The following is a 17,541-nucleotide window of genomic DNA, read 5'->3' as shown; positions in this document are numbered from 1 at the left end:
TTGTGTGTTTAATTGTAGATGCTGCCTGGAAGTTGTGGGGTTCAATAAAATTGGGAGTACAACAGAAATACAAAAGTAACATTAACAGTTATATATTTTAAAGCCATGTTCCTACCTGTGAATGTTTTTTTTCTAAGGTAGAAACATTTGATTTTTTTGCACTGTTTCCTGAATATCTAACGTCAGAGAGCAAAGTTCAGTGTGTGCAGAAGAAGTGCTTTACTGGATATGGATGTGTATAGAGCGAAGGCCTGCAGGCTGGTGAGCTCTTTGCCCCTGGTTTCCTCCACACTGTCACAGAAGATGTGTTCCCAGGCATACAGCTTCAGCAGCTTGATGCCCCGCAGCAGCTCGTTGGTCTTCTTTAAACGTTCACTGGAGTATTCCTGTAAGTAAAAAAAGAAAGGCTTTGATTAAACATCCAAAATCCAAAATATCAAGGACAGAGGTGCAGCCAGAGGGCGGCACGACTTGTAATAACCTCTACTCCCTGGATACAATCACCAATACAAACATCTAAACCATAAAAGCAAAGTGTTTTCCTCTGGCATAAAATCATGTTCCACAGTATCAAGGACTGAAAAAAACGGTGTCACTAGATCTGACTGGTCTTGCTGAATAGGATCTTTTTAGGAGCTGGAAGCAGCAGTAAAGCTCAAAGCATTATGAACATGTCTTGTGTGATTGAAAATATGTTTTTTTTCTAACCGATAAAACAAAATTCTCCAAGGAGATACTTAAGTTTTGTGTCTGTGTTCTTGTATCAGAGCAACAGAAACATTTGACGTTGTGATTCATAATCATCACATCACCTGGTATGATGTGGGCAAGCCAATACTGACCAACTCTGTTAGCTAAGTTCTGCATGATCTCTGAGAGCTCAGAGGCCACACTCACTGAAGACACTCTTTGCTTTTAAGTTCAGCATTTTTACATTTTTTTTTGTTGGTAACCAGATGCTCTGATAAAAACGAATCACTAGTTTTAGTTTCTCCATAATTTATTGGAATAATAATATAAGAATAATAAGAATAAAAATAATATTTGAGTCTGAAGCCATGCTAGACAAAGTGTCGGAAGACATGCTAGCAGGTCTGAGGAGCTAATGCTAATGCTTGTTTTTGAGATGATGTTGGGGCTAGCTGAAAAGTAGGAGGAAAGTTCATAAAATCTTTGAATGTCTGCAGCAAAGTGAATGGTATTCCATCCCATAGAAATTTCACTGTAAACAACAAATGTTAACCTCATGGTGGTAAGAGTAAGGAGATTGGGCAAAAAGTTAAGGGATCAGAAAAGTAATTTGGATCCCCTGGTCACCTTGTCAAAAATGTAGAAAAATGTACACAAATCAATCCAACAGTTGTCAACACATTTCTCTAAAACTAAAACCTTGTATATGTTGGCTGTCACAAATCAAGCTGCACTTAGAGTTTACATCCATGTCTGTGAAAACATGGATGCTTCACGCACATCCACGCAAATTATGATCAGTTCATTCTTGAGTGCAAGTGGACGTTTTTGCCAAATTTGAGAAAACTCTCTCAAGCCCTTCTTGAGGTAATGCTTTCATGAGAATGAGACATAAGGCATTAGGTCACAGTTACCCTGCTGCTTGATCAGCAAATTCTAATCGGTTCATCTTTAAGTCCAAGTGGACGTTTATGCCAACTTGAAGAAGAGAAGAGAGAGAAATATCGTCTTTACCATAATGGATCTGACTGACCTGAAAACATAAAGCCTCCAGCCTCGGCTATCTCCAGCGCGGAGTCATAAAAACACATGGTGGCCTCTGAGGGCTGTGAATGTCTGCACAAACTTTCATGGCAATACATCCAATAGCTGTTGAGATATTTCAGTCTGGACCAAAGTGGTGGAGAGACAAATCAACTGCCTGTCTGACCAACAGACATAACCATCCAAAGCCACTAGCATGGCTAAAAATAGATCAAAGGGGTCACAAGCAGTAAAAGAGCCAAGAAAAATGCTCACCAGGGTGCTCTTTTGTGTTTGGGACAGCTTGGTGGCCACAAAGTATTGTACAGGAGCTAACACGGCAATGACGGTCGCTCCAATCAAGGCACTGATTCCCAAGAGGTAGTAGAGCAGGATCACTCCCACAATAATCTGAGAGAGGACGATACAGAGAAAGACAGACAGAAAATAATATATTATCACCACATGGAGGCAAAGATGAGGAATACAAGATTTCCACAGACACACTGGCTCCCCCCTGTCTGTATGAAAACCGAATTACCACATGTACCTCTTTGTGAGAGGCAGTGACCTTGAGCATAATTAGGACATCACTATGCATGCAAGAATATATAATGCAAGTGACATACAACTTAAAACCCTCATTTGTGATACATTCAGCAGATGTTGAGAGAGTGACAACAGACTTTAAAGAGACAGCAGTATTTAACCCTTTAAAACCTAGAACTAAATAACTTTTCCTGCAAAGCATTCAAATGTTCTTAGTGTTTAAACCTTTGGACAATGAGCAAATTTTCATTTAGTTTAATTTCTTTCAAAAACAAGGAGAAAAGGCAAAGCATAACTTGGAAAGAAATGTCCTGCAAATTATAAGAAATTAGTAGAATTAATTTAAAAAAATAATAAATTATCATAATATATATTTTAAGTTATTTTACAGAATCATTATAATTTTCAAGCATTTTTAGATAACTTTCTTGTTTTTTAACTTGTTTTCCATTTTTTTGTTTTTGTTATTTTTTTGTTTGTATTTTGTTGTTGTTTTGAGGTTGTTTTTTGCTACTTTTCAGGTATTTTACTTGTACTTTTTACTGATTTCTTGCTAATTTCTGGGGAATTTCTTCTCAAGTTTCTCATGCCTTTCTTCCATGTTTTTGAAAGAAATCACGCCAATTTGGCCAGGTTTCAAATGGTTAACTGGATGTATACAGTAACATTCATACATTCATTCTTACAAGGTTAGGAACATGAACAGCAATATTTCTACAAGGTTCTGGATTTCTCTCCATGTTTACAACAGAGATGAGTCATGGCTCCACCTGTCTTTGGCTCCATTCAAGCCACCCACCGTCTTTGGCATCACACTGTGCACATGTCGGATACAGAAACCCCCAAGACACTCAAACCCAGTTGGAGATGTGACATTTCACACTCACACACATTCTCTCCTTCATCTGTCACCGGATAATGTCTGTCACTGGGGACGAGGTGAGTGGTGGGTGAGAGAACAGCAGGATACTGTGTCTTTTTAGTGACTATATAAAGTAACACCTTTTTACAGTGGCTGCCTCCAAGGTATGAGTCTTATGTAACCACAGCCTTTAGCATTGCATTGTAGGTGTTGTGTAAAGCCTCACACTGCATACAGTCACTTGGGAAAAAAATGTAAATACTGAATCCGGGATGTAAAATGCTTTGTTAACTACTCTTAAGTCAGTTGTGTTTTGGCCCCCCAGGATTCATCCTTGGATTTTTTGTCTTTTTGGTGTTTTAAAATAATAAATAATTTCAAGCTTTTTTAATGCAAGAGAAACAAATCTATGAGATGGTGCTTCTTGCCATGAAGAGATAGGAGGACATTCATTCCAAACACCGCAGCCCTCAACACAGACCATAATAAGCCTGAAGAAACATCAGGCAAAGAAGCATTGCATTGCAGGTGTTGTGCAAAGCCTCACACTGCATACAGTCACAAAGAAGGAGAAGCTATCAGTGTAATAGTATTTCAAAAAAACATCAGAGCACTCATTGTATTTCTTGCTGCAAAAACACCTTTCTGCAAAATGAAAAAGCTGTCATCATCACAAAGCGCTGTAAAACTGTTATCAACAACAAATATCATCCACACTGACTGTGCTTCCCTATCATCTCAGTTTCCCTCTCTTAATGACTGTTCTTTCTTGTGGTTAATCAATTTCCAAAAGTTATCTTTGTTGCCTTCTCACCACCGCTATTGATATTCTTCTGAGTTTTAACAGCTATTTCTGGTTTCCCAAAGCTTCCATGCATGATTTCCATGCACCCACACTGGCACGAAGAGGAAACAGATGAAAAAAAGCCGCAGCAGAAAAAATGTAAATGTTGCAATGTGTGTCACTGTATTGCTATTCCAGACAAGATTGATTTTACATTTGATATGGATGAAATGGTAGAGGCCAGAGGGAATGTGAGAATGAATGGTTGTCTATCTCTATGTGTCAGCCTTGTGATAGTCTTGCATCCTGTCCAGGCTATTCCCTGCTGCCCTCCCAATGTCAGCTGGGATAGGCGCCAGCCCCCCTGCGACCCTGTACCAGGATAAGCAGTTACAGATAACGAATAAATTAATGAAATATCTTTGATAGAGCAGAAGGAATAGAGAGAAATAATAAAGAAAGCAGTATATCCAGCAGGTTTCCTGGAGCACTGGATTTCCTTGAGGAACTAACTGATCTCCAGGATTTGCTTATATGGTGTTTTTTATGATTTACCAGGATGGTTTCAACTCTAATTTCTCCTGAGGACTTAAAAGTGTATGAATAACAAGATTGATTGCACAGTATTGTGAGTGTGTGAGGAATTGTAAAATCGTCTTACATTACAGCAATACAAAGCATAAAGGTCACACACTCGCAGTCGACTGCACGCATTCGCGGTGAATCTTTTCTAACTCCCACAGAGGCTGTAACACCTGATGCTCCTTTTGCAGCCTACACTCCTCTGTATAAAATCCAGTATTCATGATCACACATAGTGAGCTTTCCCCTATACAATGAGCCTAATAAGAAAATGCACAGCATACAATAACAAAGACAACGTACAGTATATCACAACACAGCACGCAATTTTTTTTAAAAATGTGAGAAACAAACATCGTTGAAAAGATCAGCACAAAGAAAATAATGCAACAATACATAGTGCAACAAAAGAGCAACGGATGGCAAAAATAACAAAATTATACTACGAGATGCATTGTTATTGAACATAAAACTTGATTCATGGTTGTGCATTAAAGGAACACCTCATAGTTATGGACCCTATACAAGTTAGTGACATGCACCACCTAAGAAAAGTAACTACAAGTCTGGGCTATGGCGCTTACAGAGATTACACATGAGGAATGCAAGAACTTATTAGTTAAAGGGATAGTTCAGATGGTTTGAAGTGGGGTTGTCTACAGTATTTATCCATAGTCAGTGTATTACATACAGTAGATGTGAGCCAGCATGCTTCACAGCATGGTACTGCTTTCGATTCGGTCAGAAATAAAACCTATTTGAGTAAAAAAAGTCCTACCTTAAAATATTGCCAATATTAATCTAAGTATATGCTATATTTAGAATATTTTCAATGTTTTACTTTGCTGTCAGACAGTGATTTCTGTCTGGGAGCTGAAATCGTCATAGTGCTCTCCTCTAAGACAGACTCCATGCAAGTAAACTCATTTTAAATCACTACACACGAGCTGTTTGTCTACCACTGCCTCAATCAGTTATTTTGTTTGTGTTACTGGCTGACTTGGTTTTTGCAAGGGTTAGTTCAGATATTACTGTTTGTTTGTTTTTTTAATTGAGTCTGGCGGCTCTGACAAAAGCATGGATTTGGAACTGAAGCTGTTAACAGCGTTCCCATCGGAAACGGATGTCTGGCAATAAGGTAAAGCTATAAAAAATATTCTCAATATAATGTACAAATACAGTGTTATTAACTTTTTGCGTGGTTTTTCTACTGCTCCCCCTCCACAGCAGCAGCCTGCATTGCTTAGCAGCCAGCTTCTCCAAACCGGGGCTGTGCGATGTACGAGTACTTCATACAACCCTACTTTAAAAGATCCTGACTAATAGAGTAGGCAAACACGTTTCTCACCTGTACTGGCATGGCCCAAAGGTTAGGACAGAGGAAGAAGAACCACATGAGCTGGTTGGTATCTATGGCAACCAGGTTACAGATCTGAGCAACGGTTAACTCGCCCATGGACATGTTGGAGGTGCACAGACGCATGATTTTGTTGTAGATTTTTGTCTGGGGGAAAAAACACAACCACAGATCAGATCCACGTGGACAAACAAAAGAACCTCAATGAACTCATTAACATGTTACATGGATTTCCCGTACCTGTATGGCCCCACGCAGGTTAATGCCTGTTTCAATGGCAACATAATAGGAGGCCTGGAGAAAGGTTCTTTGCAGGAGCAGGGCGAAGAAGAGCAGCACAGCCAACACATAAGCATTTTCCAGAAACTCCTTAGAGGAAATGAAATAAATCCCCAGCAACCTCATCTGGAAGCAGAGATAGGCAGGAAGAGATATCGACCGGTTCATCATTGTTAGGCAGGCAGGAGTGTCGGCAAGGTCAATCAGACAGGCTGAACTCTGCAGAATTTGATTCAACTTGGGAGTTTCTGTCGGTGATGACTTTCAACTAAAGCTGTACACTTCAGAAGTGGAGGGCAACTGTATCTGTTTCAAATGTATCATTTCCATTTCATAGTTGGCTATAGTATTGCAAGTGAAACCCAATCAAACCAAAGTGCAGTCCTCAGAGTGAGATCCGAGAGAGCAGCGATTATTACGCAGCTGATATGTGAAGTCTGAGCTGGGAAACAAATATGAATGTGCCACGGCTACAGGAGAAGGATACAGGATCTCCCTTAATAATTAATTCATCAATCAGGCAGAAATCATTCGCTCAGGAGGAATTACAAATTATTGATTATAAATAAGTCTCAACTCCAAATCCACTCATCCATAAAATTGATCTCCTCTCATTCTGATTTCTTCTGCCAAAACCACATTTCTCAGTCTCAGTGACATTATCCTGCTGTAGTTGCATTGGCTAAAATTTTCACTATTTCACAAAAAGCCCAATTTTTGTCATCTCTCCAAATTGACACTGTTGAGAGCATTTACTTTGAGTGTCTGGCAAGTTTTCAAACCATTTTCCAATTAAATTTAGATATTCCACGGGCTCACAATGATGTGACTTTCAAACAACTGACTGAAGAGTTATTCTTACATAAGGATGCCTGAGTCTGATGTCAGTCTGCCCTGTGTGGAATCCAAGAAACCGAGACAGCTCTGCCTGCAATAAGTCTCATAAATATTTGACGTGGACTAAATTAGTACCCCATCAGGGGCAGGTGCACCAGGGAGAGAGGACATAACAAATGTCTCATCAAACTGTAACCGTGACCTTTGAGAGGCAGAAGGAAGCCATGTGACATGTCTGTCATGTCTGCTAAAGCTGTCTGTTGCTGAATCCTTCAGTGGTCTGTTAATTTCAGACATTGACATGCTTCCTCAGAAAGAATTATCTTCCACACATAGCTCTTGTACCAACCATTTCTAGTATTCACTGCTTTTGTTTGCACATTCTGGCTGCAGCACAACAGTGTCATGGGTTCACAAAAAATGGAACAAATGCAGATAAAAATGGGTTGCTGCAGGTAACTTTGATGTAACTGCCCACACTGAAGGTGAGACACACACACGATGGGATTTCTTTGTGAAATCCACGATGAAAGCAGACATCGGAGCTAAGATACATTCTGTCAAGAGGTGACACTGATTCTACTTCATAATTTGTGAAGTAAAATCCTGGGAGAGAGTGTGTGAGTTCATCCAGTGCAGCCTCAAAGAAGATCTCCATCGATGACTTTGACATTGGTTGACTGCTAGGGAAAGGTAAATTATCATTATTTGCAGATTAATAACTAATACTAGTTTTTATATTAGGAGATATGCTCTTACACAAACAGTTTTCTGCAGTGTTGTGCAGTTTTGTTTATTTCACACGAGAGATTTCGGTCTGTGCTCCTCCTCTCACTGATTTTGATGTGGGCATCCGCCTATGTGGTCAGCACTCTTAGTTATCAAATATCAAGAGCTTCATGTGTGGTTTGATCAAATATGACCAAGGACTGCTTTTTCCCCAAACTTTACTCTTAGTGCTGCTTATTTAGTCACGAGTATGTAATGTTATACAAAAAAAGGATATGGAAAAAAGATTTTAAGGCCTTTTTGCAGGGATAGATTAATCAGGGGAAAAAAGTAAAAACTGAAGTTGTTTAAGGAAGAGATGTCAGAAAACTGCAGCTGAGGAAAAGTTATCTAGACAAGCAGGTCAGACTTTTTTGTTTTTGTACAGAAATCAATATTACAGTAAATTCGACCACCAGATTAATCAAACAAAACTTAACCAGGGAATGAACCTAAGTGAGTAAGGGTTGTGTCATTTTTCTACAAACAAAAACTAAGGCCACTGGATGACTTCAATGAAGCTATAACCATGTAAAAATAAAACAAAAAAAAATTCAGAGTAACTTTAAAGCAATTGTGTGATATGGCTGCAGACACACAAAATGCAATAGCATAAAATCTAAACTCAAGGTTTACCTACAGCTCTGGAGCTTTTGAGTGTATCCCACAGCCATTACTAAGAGAATCACAAATCACTTTTCATCCTTTGGATGTATTTGTTACAAAAATGTTGAAACCAATGAAAATGAGTAACAAACTCAGCAATGCACAGAGCAAATCTCAGCAGGAACTTAACCTGTGAACAGAAAGGATAATAAATAAAGATAAAAGTAAAACTATCAGGCAGCACTTTTTTTCTACACCACATTTACTTGTGAGAGACAGATTAAAATTGCTTATGTCACGCAACGTCACATCATGTCACACTACGCTACCCTAGGTGCATGGCAGTATGTTCGACCCCTCACCGGCTGCTGAATGGTGCGGTTGTCCTTGCTGATGTGGTGGACTATCCCGGAGATGCAGAGAGGGCCGGCGAAGCCCAGCAGGTCGGCCAGAAAGCGGAAAGTGATGCTGAGGATGAGAGGTCTGCCGAATGCTTTCCTCAAGGCTTCCCAGATTAACTTTGGGCCCTGAGGTGCTGTGCTCTGAGGTCTCTGAGGGATGATAAAAAGACAGGTACATAGACTGAGTCTATGCTGAGTGAAAACACGGAAGAAAAATAATTTTGTTTTGGATTCTTAAAATCGAATCATGAGAATATATCACCTAAAGTGAAACAGTCACATTGTTACATTAGTACACTGTAGAAAGTTACTGCTGAAGGAGTAAATTAGTTCCTTTGTACCAAACATCATACACAGCCATTTCTCTGTGGTGCTCGACAGGTTAAACAAAACAGCCTACTAACAGAGCAACAAGAAGTAATTGCTTGAACACAACAGTTGAGCTGACATCATTAACTCAAGAGTCGTTCTACCACTGCAACAGAAACCTGCAAAATGAGGTCAAGTTCGGGGCTTTCATCCTCCCCCCTGCTGATGCTGCTGCATCATGGGATGTGGTGATTAATGGTGAGTTTCACAATGAAGCTCAATCCGTCATGTTTAACTGCTCTATAACTAATGATGCTGGAAAAACATAACAGTGATGCAGAGGATGAGGATAAAACAGCAAGTGAAAACAGGCAGAGGGTTTTCAAATGACTTCAAATGACAAAAGACGTCGTTAAAAATCATTTTGAGAAGTAAATACATTTTTTCAAAAGAGATTGGAAGAGCTACTTTATATTGATTTATATCATAACATCCAAAATATCTTAACTCCACAAACAACACAACAGTTTGGTTCAGTGAGTTAGCAATGATCAGAGGAAACATCTGGACTGTCACGGTGCAGTAAACACTCCCAGGACATTTTCACTGTGTGTGTGTGTGTGTGCACGTGCATGACTGTGAACATGGCTGGGCCATTCACACAACTGTGAGAACAGACGTGACTATTATCATGTGTCTTTATCTTTCCATCTGAGCTCATGTTGATCCTCGGCCTTAATACCAAACATGGTGTCACTGTGAGCGTCACTCACTCACTCACACAAACAAACACACACACACACACATTATTTCTTTCTACCTTGGGTTCAAACGAAACGGAAGGAGGACGTTTCATTCTCACACACGCAAAGTGAAACTAGCTTCCCATGACGTGCAGTGCTTTCACCCCCGCAGGGGTCGGGATGTCGCCTCGTTCACAGTAGAGTGGGAATGACCCACCGCCTCTAGGCTCTCCTCTAAATGCCCCACCCCCCACCCCCCACCTCTCCACTGGGATCTCTCAGTGTCTCTCATCCCTCGCTCCTGCCGGAAGGAAGTGGGGTTGCGTTCATACCGGACACACATGCAGCAGTGACGACTGTCTGTGACCTTCCAAACACTGGAAAACAATGACCCTGTGCAGGAGGCCCTTCAACTGCAGCCCATGACACTTGTTTCAAAAGTGAAACAGAGAGAGAGAAAAGGAACGGGAGAAAGGAAAGAAGGGGGAATAATATGTAACGTTAAAAAAATTCCAATTTGGACTTAATTATTAAGACTGGAAGAACACCGCTGTGGGATCAGAGAAGTGTAGAAAAAGACAGAATATGTCTTACATAGAGGACAAAAGTCTTAGAACTACCTTGCTGACACAGCACCATCAAAAGCTGATTGTTCATTTCTTTGCATCATCTACATTATCTATGAATTCAGAAGAGCTGTACTGCAAATGAACCCATGTTTCAAAAGAAGAATTGGACCTGAAAAAGAATCAATATTTCATTTTATAGGAGGCAGCGTTGTTTGATTTTTAAAATGAAAATTTTACATTATAGAATAACACTTTTCATGTGAAATTGAGTATATACACATGAGAATATATGAGCATTCACTCAGTGCAAAACTGTTTTTTTTTGATTGTGCATCACTTTTGTCCAAAGTAGATTTCATTTCATTTCATCAAACAACCAAATCCTTGTTGCTGTGTTGAACAGCATCTATCCACCCACTTTCAATACCAGCTTAGAGTCTTAGTCTTAGAGGGCTCAAATATCCCAGCATGCATTGGACAAGAGCCAGGGGTACTCCCAAGACCGGGAGTTTATCACAATTTAGAGCTTCCAGTTCACTAAATCTGCATCTCGTTTGACTGCAAGCCGAATCTGACAAAGACACAGGGACAATATATAAACTCCACAGAGAAAGGCCCGAGCTGGACAACAGGTTTGAACTGGCAGCGGTGCTAACCACTGATCCACTGTGGGGCCCTTATCACAAAATGTGACAAACATTTTGTCCACATCCATTACATACATGGAGGACAGTCTGGAAAAAATGCAAGACAGAAAGTCTGTGAAAAAAATAAAAAATATCATGCCTCTCTTCCTAGTGCTTTGCATGTCATTCGCTAGAATCTCATATAGCTCATCAAATGCAATGTCAATCATGTCAATCACTGCGCCATCTCGTTTTTTCATTGACTGTTATTAAATAAACGCAACCTACAGGGCTGAGGAACGATGTCAGCACAGGAGGGCCAAAAACTGCAATTCCTTGAATGACCACTTGCAGCTGGCTCTAGAAGCGAATCGATCCTCAAAGACCACCACGTTAAAATGTTTAACTTGACAGCAGAAATAATCATGTATATAGCCTTGTACAAAAAAAAAGGTTTTGGTCTCTACAGCTAATTTCAACTTTTATGACAACTGAACAGGGGATGAATTTTTACACAAGTCATTTGTTTAAATTTTACCAAGGCTTAAAGTTAGGCATTATTAAGAGGGGGTCACTTTGATGACAGACTGTGTGCTGAAAGTGTTCGCAGCTTCTCAGTCGGATCCACCCCTCGCTCCTCCTCAGCTCCACCCTGAAGCCCAACTATGGACACTTCTAGCTCCAAAAAAACCCAAAAAAAACATGATAGTGGCAGCTAAAATGTCAAACTAGAGTATTCAAAACAGGAGTCCACAAACCAGTGGGTGATGCCATTGTAGCTATAACCATAATGTTACTGTCTATGTTGTCAACACAACATCAGGTCACAAACTTTCCCATTTTACATTCAAAAAGTTCACTGAAATGTGTTTTTCTGGAAACATTTGAAATGGGCAATGCAGTAAGATAATCTTTATTTATATTTGATCAGTGCTGCAAAGTTCAATTGCAGTTCACAAGCAGTGACTGACATGACTGACAGCTGCGTTACATACTCATTTACATGCAACAGACTGTTGCAATCATCACTAGAAGCACTAAGAGGAGACAGACAAATGTGGGTTTTTTTTCCTTTTCAAAGATTATTTGTCCCATCAACTATAGTGGCGTTTCAGCAAATATGACAAAGTTATTTTTATAAAAGTTAGTGACGACAACTTTAGTTGGACTGTGATTTGTGAATAATCTCAAGCATGTGTACATTTAAAAACAGTGTTGCATTTTTGTGTTTACACTATTAACTATCTCTGTGACGTCTGAATACAGTTAAAGGTCCCAGTTCAGCCAGGGCTGAGTCATCGCTGGACAGATACCAACATCTTTTATGAGAACAGCTGTATCAAAAAAAAAAAAAACTCCCAGATGCACGTCAGACTCACTAACATACACAACTACATAGACAGTAATGCAGCATTACAAACACAAGATTTGTTACGGCAGTTGAACTAACAAATGGGCCTAAAATAAAAAAGTATGGTCACAAAAAGTCAAACATGCTGAACTTTCAGTTTTTACAGAAATACTTAAATATTTATTTGTGTCTGTAAGCGGGAGGCCAACGTTTATCCCTTGATAATAATCGCCACCTTCAGAAAGATGGCAGTTTTCTCCCATTTGTAATCTGGTTGTATGTTGGCTTAAAACAACATAAGGACCTTCTCCACAGGCAGACATTTGCTCTGTAATTTGTGTTTAAAATGCTTCAACATTTCACCCCTGACAAAAATTAGAAGTCATGAGAGAAACAGCTCAACATTACCCCTCATTTTTTGCAGATTTTCTTGCCAACACACAGATCATCTTCTGTTACTCATGTGACCATCTGCACCAGTGCCTGACACGTCCGCGATTATTTATTCAGCATAAATGACGCAAGAAATAAAGTGATGCCTTTTGATTTCTGCCACCTCAGTTAAAAGATCTCAGATCTGAAATCAAAAGAATCTTTCACAGTGTCTTGGAAAATGGCACACTTGAGTACTAACATTATACTCTTACCTTACACCGTACTGGTTGATTTACTGTAATGTGAGAAGTGTGTGTTATGATGCCTTTTCACACTGGTCTATCAGCTGAGGTGATTCTGGCATTAGACTGCAATCCCCTTTTTTTCCACAAAGAAGAAAAGATCACCGACAGTCATTGAGTGTACTAACCTTCTGTTCTTCGAAGGCCTTGCGTAGTTTTATGTAGTTGGTGAGGGCTCTCATGGCGATGGGCAGTTTGCCGATGACCTTGAGGTCGATGGGTCGTCTGTGAGCTGTGGTAATGAAGGTGTTCATCCACCAGTAGGTGGCTTTGGACAACAGGTTGACAAAGGGCTGCAGGAAACGAACGCCGAGGTCCTGGAGGTCCTCGGGGGGCTTCACCTCTGTGGGGTTGGCGAAACACATGTAGCGCTGTGAGAAAAGAAGGGAGAGAAAGACAAGTTTGATTTATTACTCATCTGCAGCAGCCTGAAAATCAGGGGTGAATGTAAAAACATGCAACAGCTGTGCAGCCATTCAATGAAACAGAAACATCAACTCATCTGTGACAACATCTATGAAGATAATTAGTATAATCTTCTCCATACTGCACGAGAGAGCTACAAGATAATGGATAAAACTGTTGAACACACTCTATTTAGAGGAACTAATTATAGCTGCCAAAAGATAAACGGTCTATATTGTGTATTAATTACAGGGTGTCTAATGTCACTATGACAGTAACTGAATCTTGGCAAAGATGAACATTTCATATAGATGCTCCACTTTAGACTTTATACTGAGCAAAATAGAAATAACAGAACAGAACAAAACAGCAGATGTAGTGCAGTGAAATTTAACTCCGATATATCTATTAGACAGTAAAAGAGAGACGATGCACGTTTTTAATCTAAACAGAAACTAGGTCAGTGACTGGCAGATGAATCATCACAGAGTACATCCAAAAAAATGGATATTGTTTATAAACACAAATTATATTTATTTTATTATACCAAGGAACTACGGATGACAAATAGTTTCCTGGCTAATTCTGGCGTTGTTCATGCCTTGTTTATTTATTAATTTACACTGTCCCTTTTTAAATAAACTAAACCTAAACCTATACAGTAGGTCTCGCAATGTTATGTGGAAAATGGGCAAAGAATAATATTTATAAATTATGTTCTGCAGATTCATGTGTTGTAGTGTATTAATTACTTGAATTTGAGTGAATAATTGAAAGAATTAGCAGTTTAGTGATGGAGGCCAATCATAAGTCAGGAGAGGATTATTGAAAATAAGATAAGATATATTTAACAATAAAATAGATTTACATATAAAATCATTTTTATCATATAAACAATCATATTCCTATTTTAAAAGATAACTTGAACCACCACCAAATGAATCACAGTTATCCTCCTGTAAACAAACAACAAACAGCTCAGACTGAGAGTATGTGTGTGAACAGACCGAGCACAAGGCATGATGGGAAAAGTCCTTTCTTTGCTGCTCACAGAGGGGAGTCAGATTCAATAAGAGATGTGTGCTCAGTGCAGAGATTAACAGACACAAACGCACTCTAAACTGTCCACAGGAAAAAAGAATATAATGGACACAGTCTGACATTTCCTCAGTCATGTTCAAAGAGGGTGACTGAAAATGTCAAAAACTGAATAATCAAAATATGTGACGGTGAATGGCTTGCTGAGGAGTCAATACAGCCAGATAAATAATAAGAGTTAAAAAAAAGTTCCCTACCCTCTCAAAAACAACTCTAATAAGATATCGCTGATCACACTTTATTGTGGCAGCAGGCTGACAAACCTTTGAACCACTTATAAGCCAGACGGCAGCCTGAGGCTCTTACTGTCAGTTTCATAAAGCAGAGAGGATATCGCCTTCATGCTACAGTATTTTTTTTTATTTTTTAAACCCTTCCTTGAATGATTTTTGGTGGAATTTTATTTTTCTTGCCTTATTCTTGCTGCATTTGTCTTGAGAAGTTTGTGTTTCTAACTTAATAAATAGGAATTTCTTTAGGAATGGCAATGTCATTTATCCAATCGGTTCACTGCTTTGTTCCAGACTCAAATATCACACTTGGATATTGGATGTATTACTGTGAAATTCTGTACAGACGTCATGGTCCTAAAAAGATAAAACCAAATAACTCTAGTAATCCCCTGGTCTCCCATCTAGCATCACCATGAAGTTAAAATATTTGTGTTTTGGTAAAATATCTCAAGAACTCGAGGACAGATTTTACTACATTTTGATACACAAATCGATTCTTTCTCCTTCACAATGACAACATTCATCACTACTACAAGCAACAACATAAACATTATTTTCCCAACAGCTCAACATGTTTGAGGAAGAAAAACAAACATCATCACTGGATTTGACCTATTTTTAACTCTGCAGCTTTAGGGATCATGACCACTTTGGATTTTAGACTAAATGAAGGACGTGTGACTGAAGCTAAAAACAGACAAAAATCAAACGGCTACACAACAACTTCACACACAAGACAACACACACTCACCCTTCCCAGGATGACATTGATCTCCACAGCTAGTAGGAGTCCGTACAGCAGCACCAGCAGTCCGGTGATGCAGTAGCGAAGCTGCCTGGGGCCGATCCCATGCTCTGTGTACTTGGCAAACTTGATGGTCTTCATAATGAAGGCCAGCACCCAGTAGATCAGCAGGGCTGAGGAGATTTAGCAGGGACCAGAGCAAGGCAGCAAATTACGGGACAAGCCAAAAAGATAAATAACCCAACTGCAGACAGATTATATTAAAGCTGGAGTTTAAAATTATGAAACATGCACATGCATTTGTCAAAATCTGAGTGACAGTTCACATACACTATAAGACCGGCCATGGCTCAACTGATGTTTCTGTACTACGTGTAGACATTATTAATTTCTTGTTTTAGTCATTTTGACTATTATCTGTAATATGCACTTATTTTAGGGGCCTTCCTTTTATACTTGTTTTTTCTTTCCTGTCTTCACCCTCTGCTCCTCCCTTTCCTCCGCCCCTCAGATGTCAACAGCAACACTTGAGCAATATGTGTCAACAGCTTCCAAGGTCAACACCTTCAATCCAGTTACTAGCAGCTAAATCAATTATCTTGTCCCTTTGAAGGTCTTTTGATGGAGTCATATCTTGTCAGTTTAAAAGGGTTTATTGTGATAAACATTGAAAGACTGATTGTGAAAACAATGATGAAAGATAAGAAAGATTACACTGTGGAGGAAGAGGAAAGATCATCTGCCTAGACTTTTCACAGCTTTTTTATGATGCAAAGTATCTATCTATACCGAGACAGTATATTGCAGCGTGCGGGTCATTGGCAGGGTCTCAATTCAGGAGATTCATTTCTGTTCATGCAATGATGAACCCAGCACTGCTCCTAAACTTCCCTCAAGAGACTGGTGATAGTGATATGGAGACTTAATAAAAGCTGAAGGCAGCTCAGCGGCGTGATGGGAGTAGCAAGTAAAGCAGAGAGCTGAACACTGATGAGTTAATGATGCATGAGGCGGAGAACACTGGAATAGATAGGGGGTTGATTGAAAGTTTAGAAAATCTAATCAGAAATATATACAGAATTAAAATTGTCTGAGAAAACACTGGACAAGATTTTCAGGCTCTTGTGCAGTGTCCTACTGTGCCCAAAGCAGGTGGTAAGATATAAAGTGTCACTGCACAAGAGCCTGATATCATTTGCTATTACTGTTTTGCATATAGGACAATACAGTTTTGTTCTACCAATTAAAAGACATCACATAGGCATTAATTATGCTGCATTACTGAATCAGGGAGACAAGAGTAGGATGGTAAAATTAGGTGAGGCCAGCAGAGAATATCGGCACATACCACTGCCATTCAAGTCAGAATATTTTAATGTTTTATCGTCCTCCTCGACGGAATTTTGATTGTCACAATGTTCGGTGCGCTCCTTCACAAAAGGAAAAAACAAGGGTGATCTGGACACTTGCTGGACCTTGCTAGAAAGTTAGCTACTAAGTTTTCCAGTGCTTTCCACAGAGTGTTGTCCATCTGCCATCTACTGTCTGTCTGATTCCATTTGAAGGCAGCATTATTCATTGAACTTGGTTTATTTTTAATTCAAACATTGTAGTGTGTGTGTGTGTCTGTGTGTGTCTCTGGCAGCAAATCAAATTGTCAGATTGACAGTACTGTAGCCTAATGGCATTTGAGGGGGTCGTGTTACGGGTGGAGGAGAGGGCCCTTTCGAAACGCCCCTGCGACACAGGAGATTCCAGTGTTTATCCTGATTTATCTCTTAATTAACATGAAAACCATAAACTTAATTGTTGCTGTGGAAAAAAAATATAGTAGTGTATTAATTCTCAAATGTCATAAAGGATTGGGATAATAATAATTTCAAACAAGAAATCTATTCTTGTTTAAAACACAGACAACTGTGCTGCTCTTTCACTAGAAACTCATTTTCCTGATGCAAAGGGATAATTATTATCTATCTAGAGCATTACAATTACACTATATTATATTGCCCTCAATCATTTTCTAATCCCATCTGTATGTAATGAA

At 39.3% G+C, this 17,541-nt stretch overlaps 1 protein-coding gene across 2 annotated transcripts in view; it reads right to left on the bottom strand.

Moving 5' to 3' along the window:
* Nucleotides 1-17,541, bottom strand: part of abcc8 (ATP-binding cassette, sub-family C (CFTR/MRP), member 8) — a 67,071-nt gene that overhangs the window by 38,797 nt on the left and 10,733 nt on the right. For both annotated transcript variants that reach the window (XM_042495818.1, XM_042495819.1), the window contains exons 5-11: nucleotides 15,501-15,667; nucleotides 13,142-13,384; nucleotides 8,700-8,888; nucleotides 6,088-6,252; nucleotides 5,839-5,994; nucleotides 1,990-2,124; nucleotides 224-386 (exon numbers count right to left, since the gene is read on the bottom strand). In XM_042495818.1, coding sequence (XP_042351752.1) covers nucleotides 224-386; nucleotides 1,990-2,124; nucleotides 5,839-5,994; nucleotides 6,088-6,252; nucleotides 8,700-8,888; nucleotides 13,142-13,384; nucleotides 15,501-15,667 — 1,218 coding nt within the window. The remainder of the gene's footprint in view (nucleotides 1-223; nucleotides 387-1,989; nucleotides 2,125-5,838; nucleotides 5,995-6,087; nucleotides 6,253-8,699; nucleotides 8,889-13,141; nucleotides 13,385-15,500; nucleotides 15,668-17,541) is intronic.

Source organism: Plectropomus leopardus, chromosome 11 (genome assembly GCF_008729295.1).
Source record: "Plectropomus leopardus isolate mb chromosome 11, YSFRI_Pleo_2.0, whole genome shotgun sequence".
Lineage (NCBI taxonomy): Eukaryota > Metazoa > Chordata > Actinopteri > Perciformes > Serranidae > Plectropomus > Plectropomus leopardus.
The sequence above is the reverse complement of the archived record's forward strand: the minus strand, read 5'-3'. Positions and strand labels throughout refer to the sequence as shown.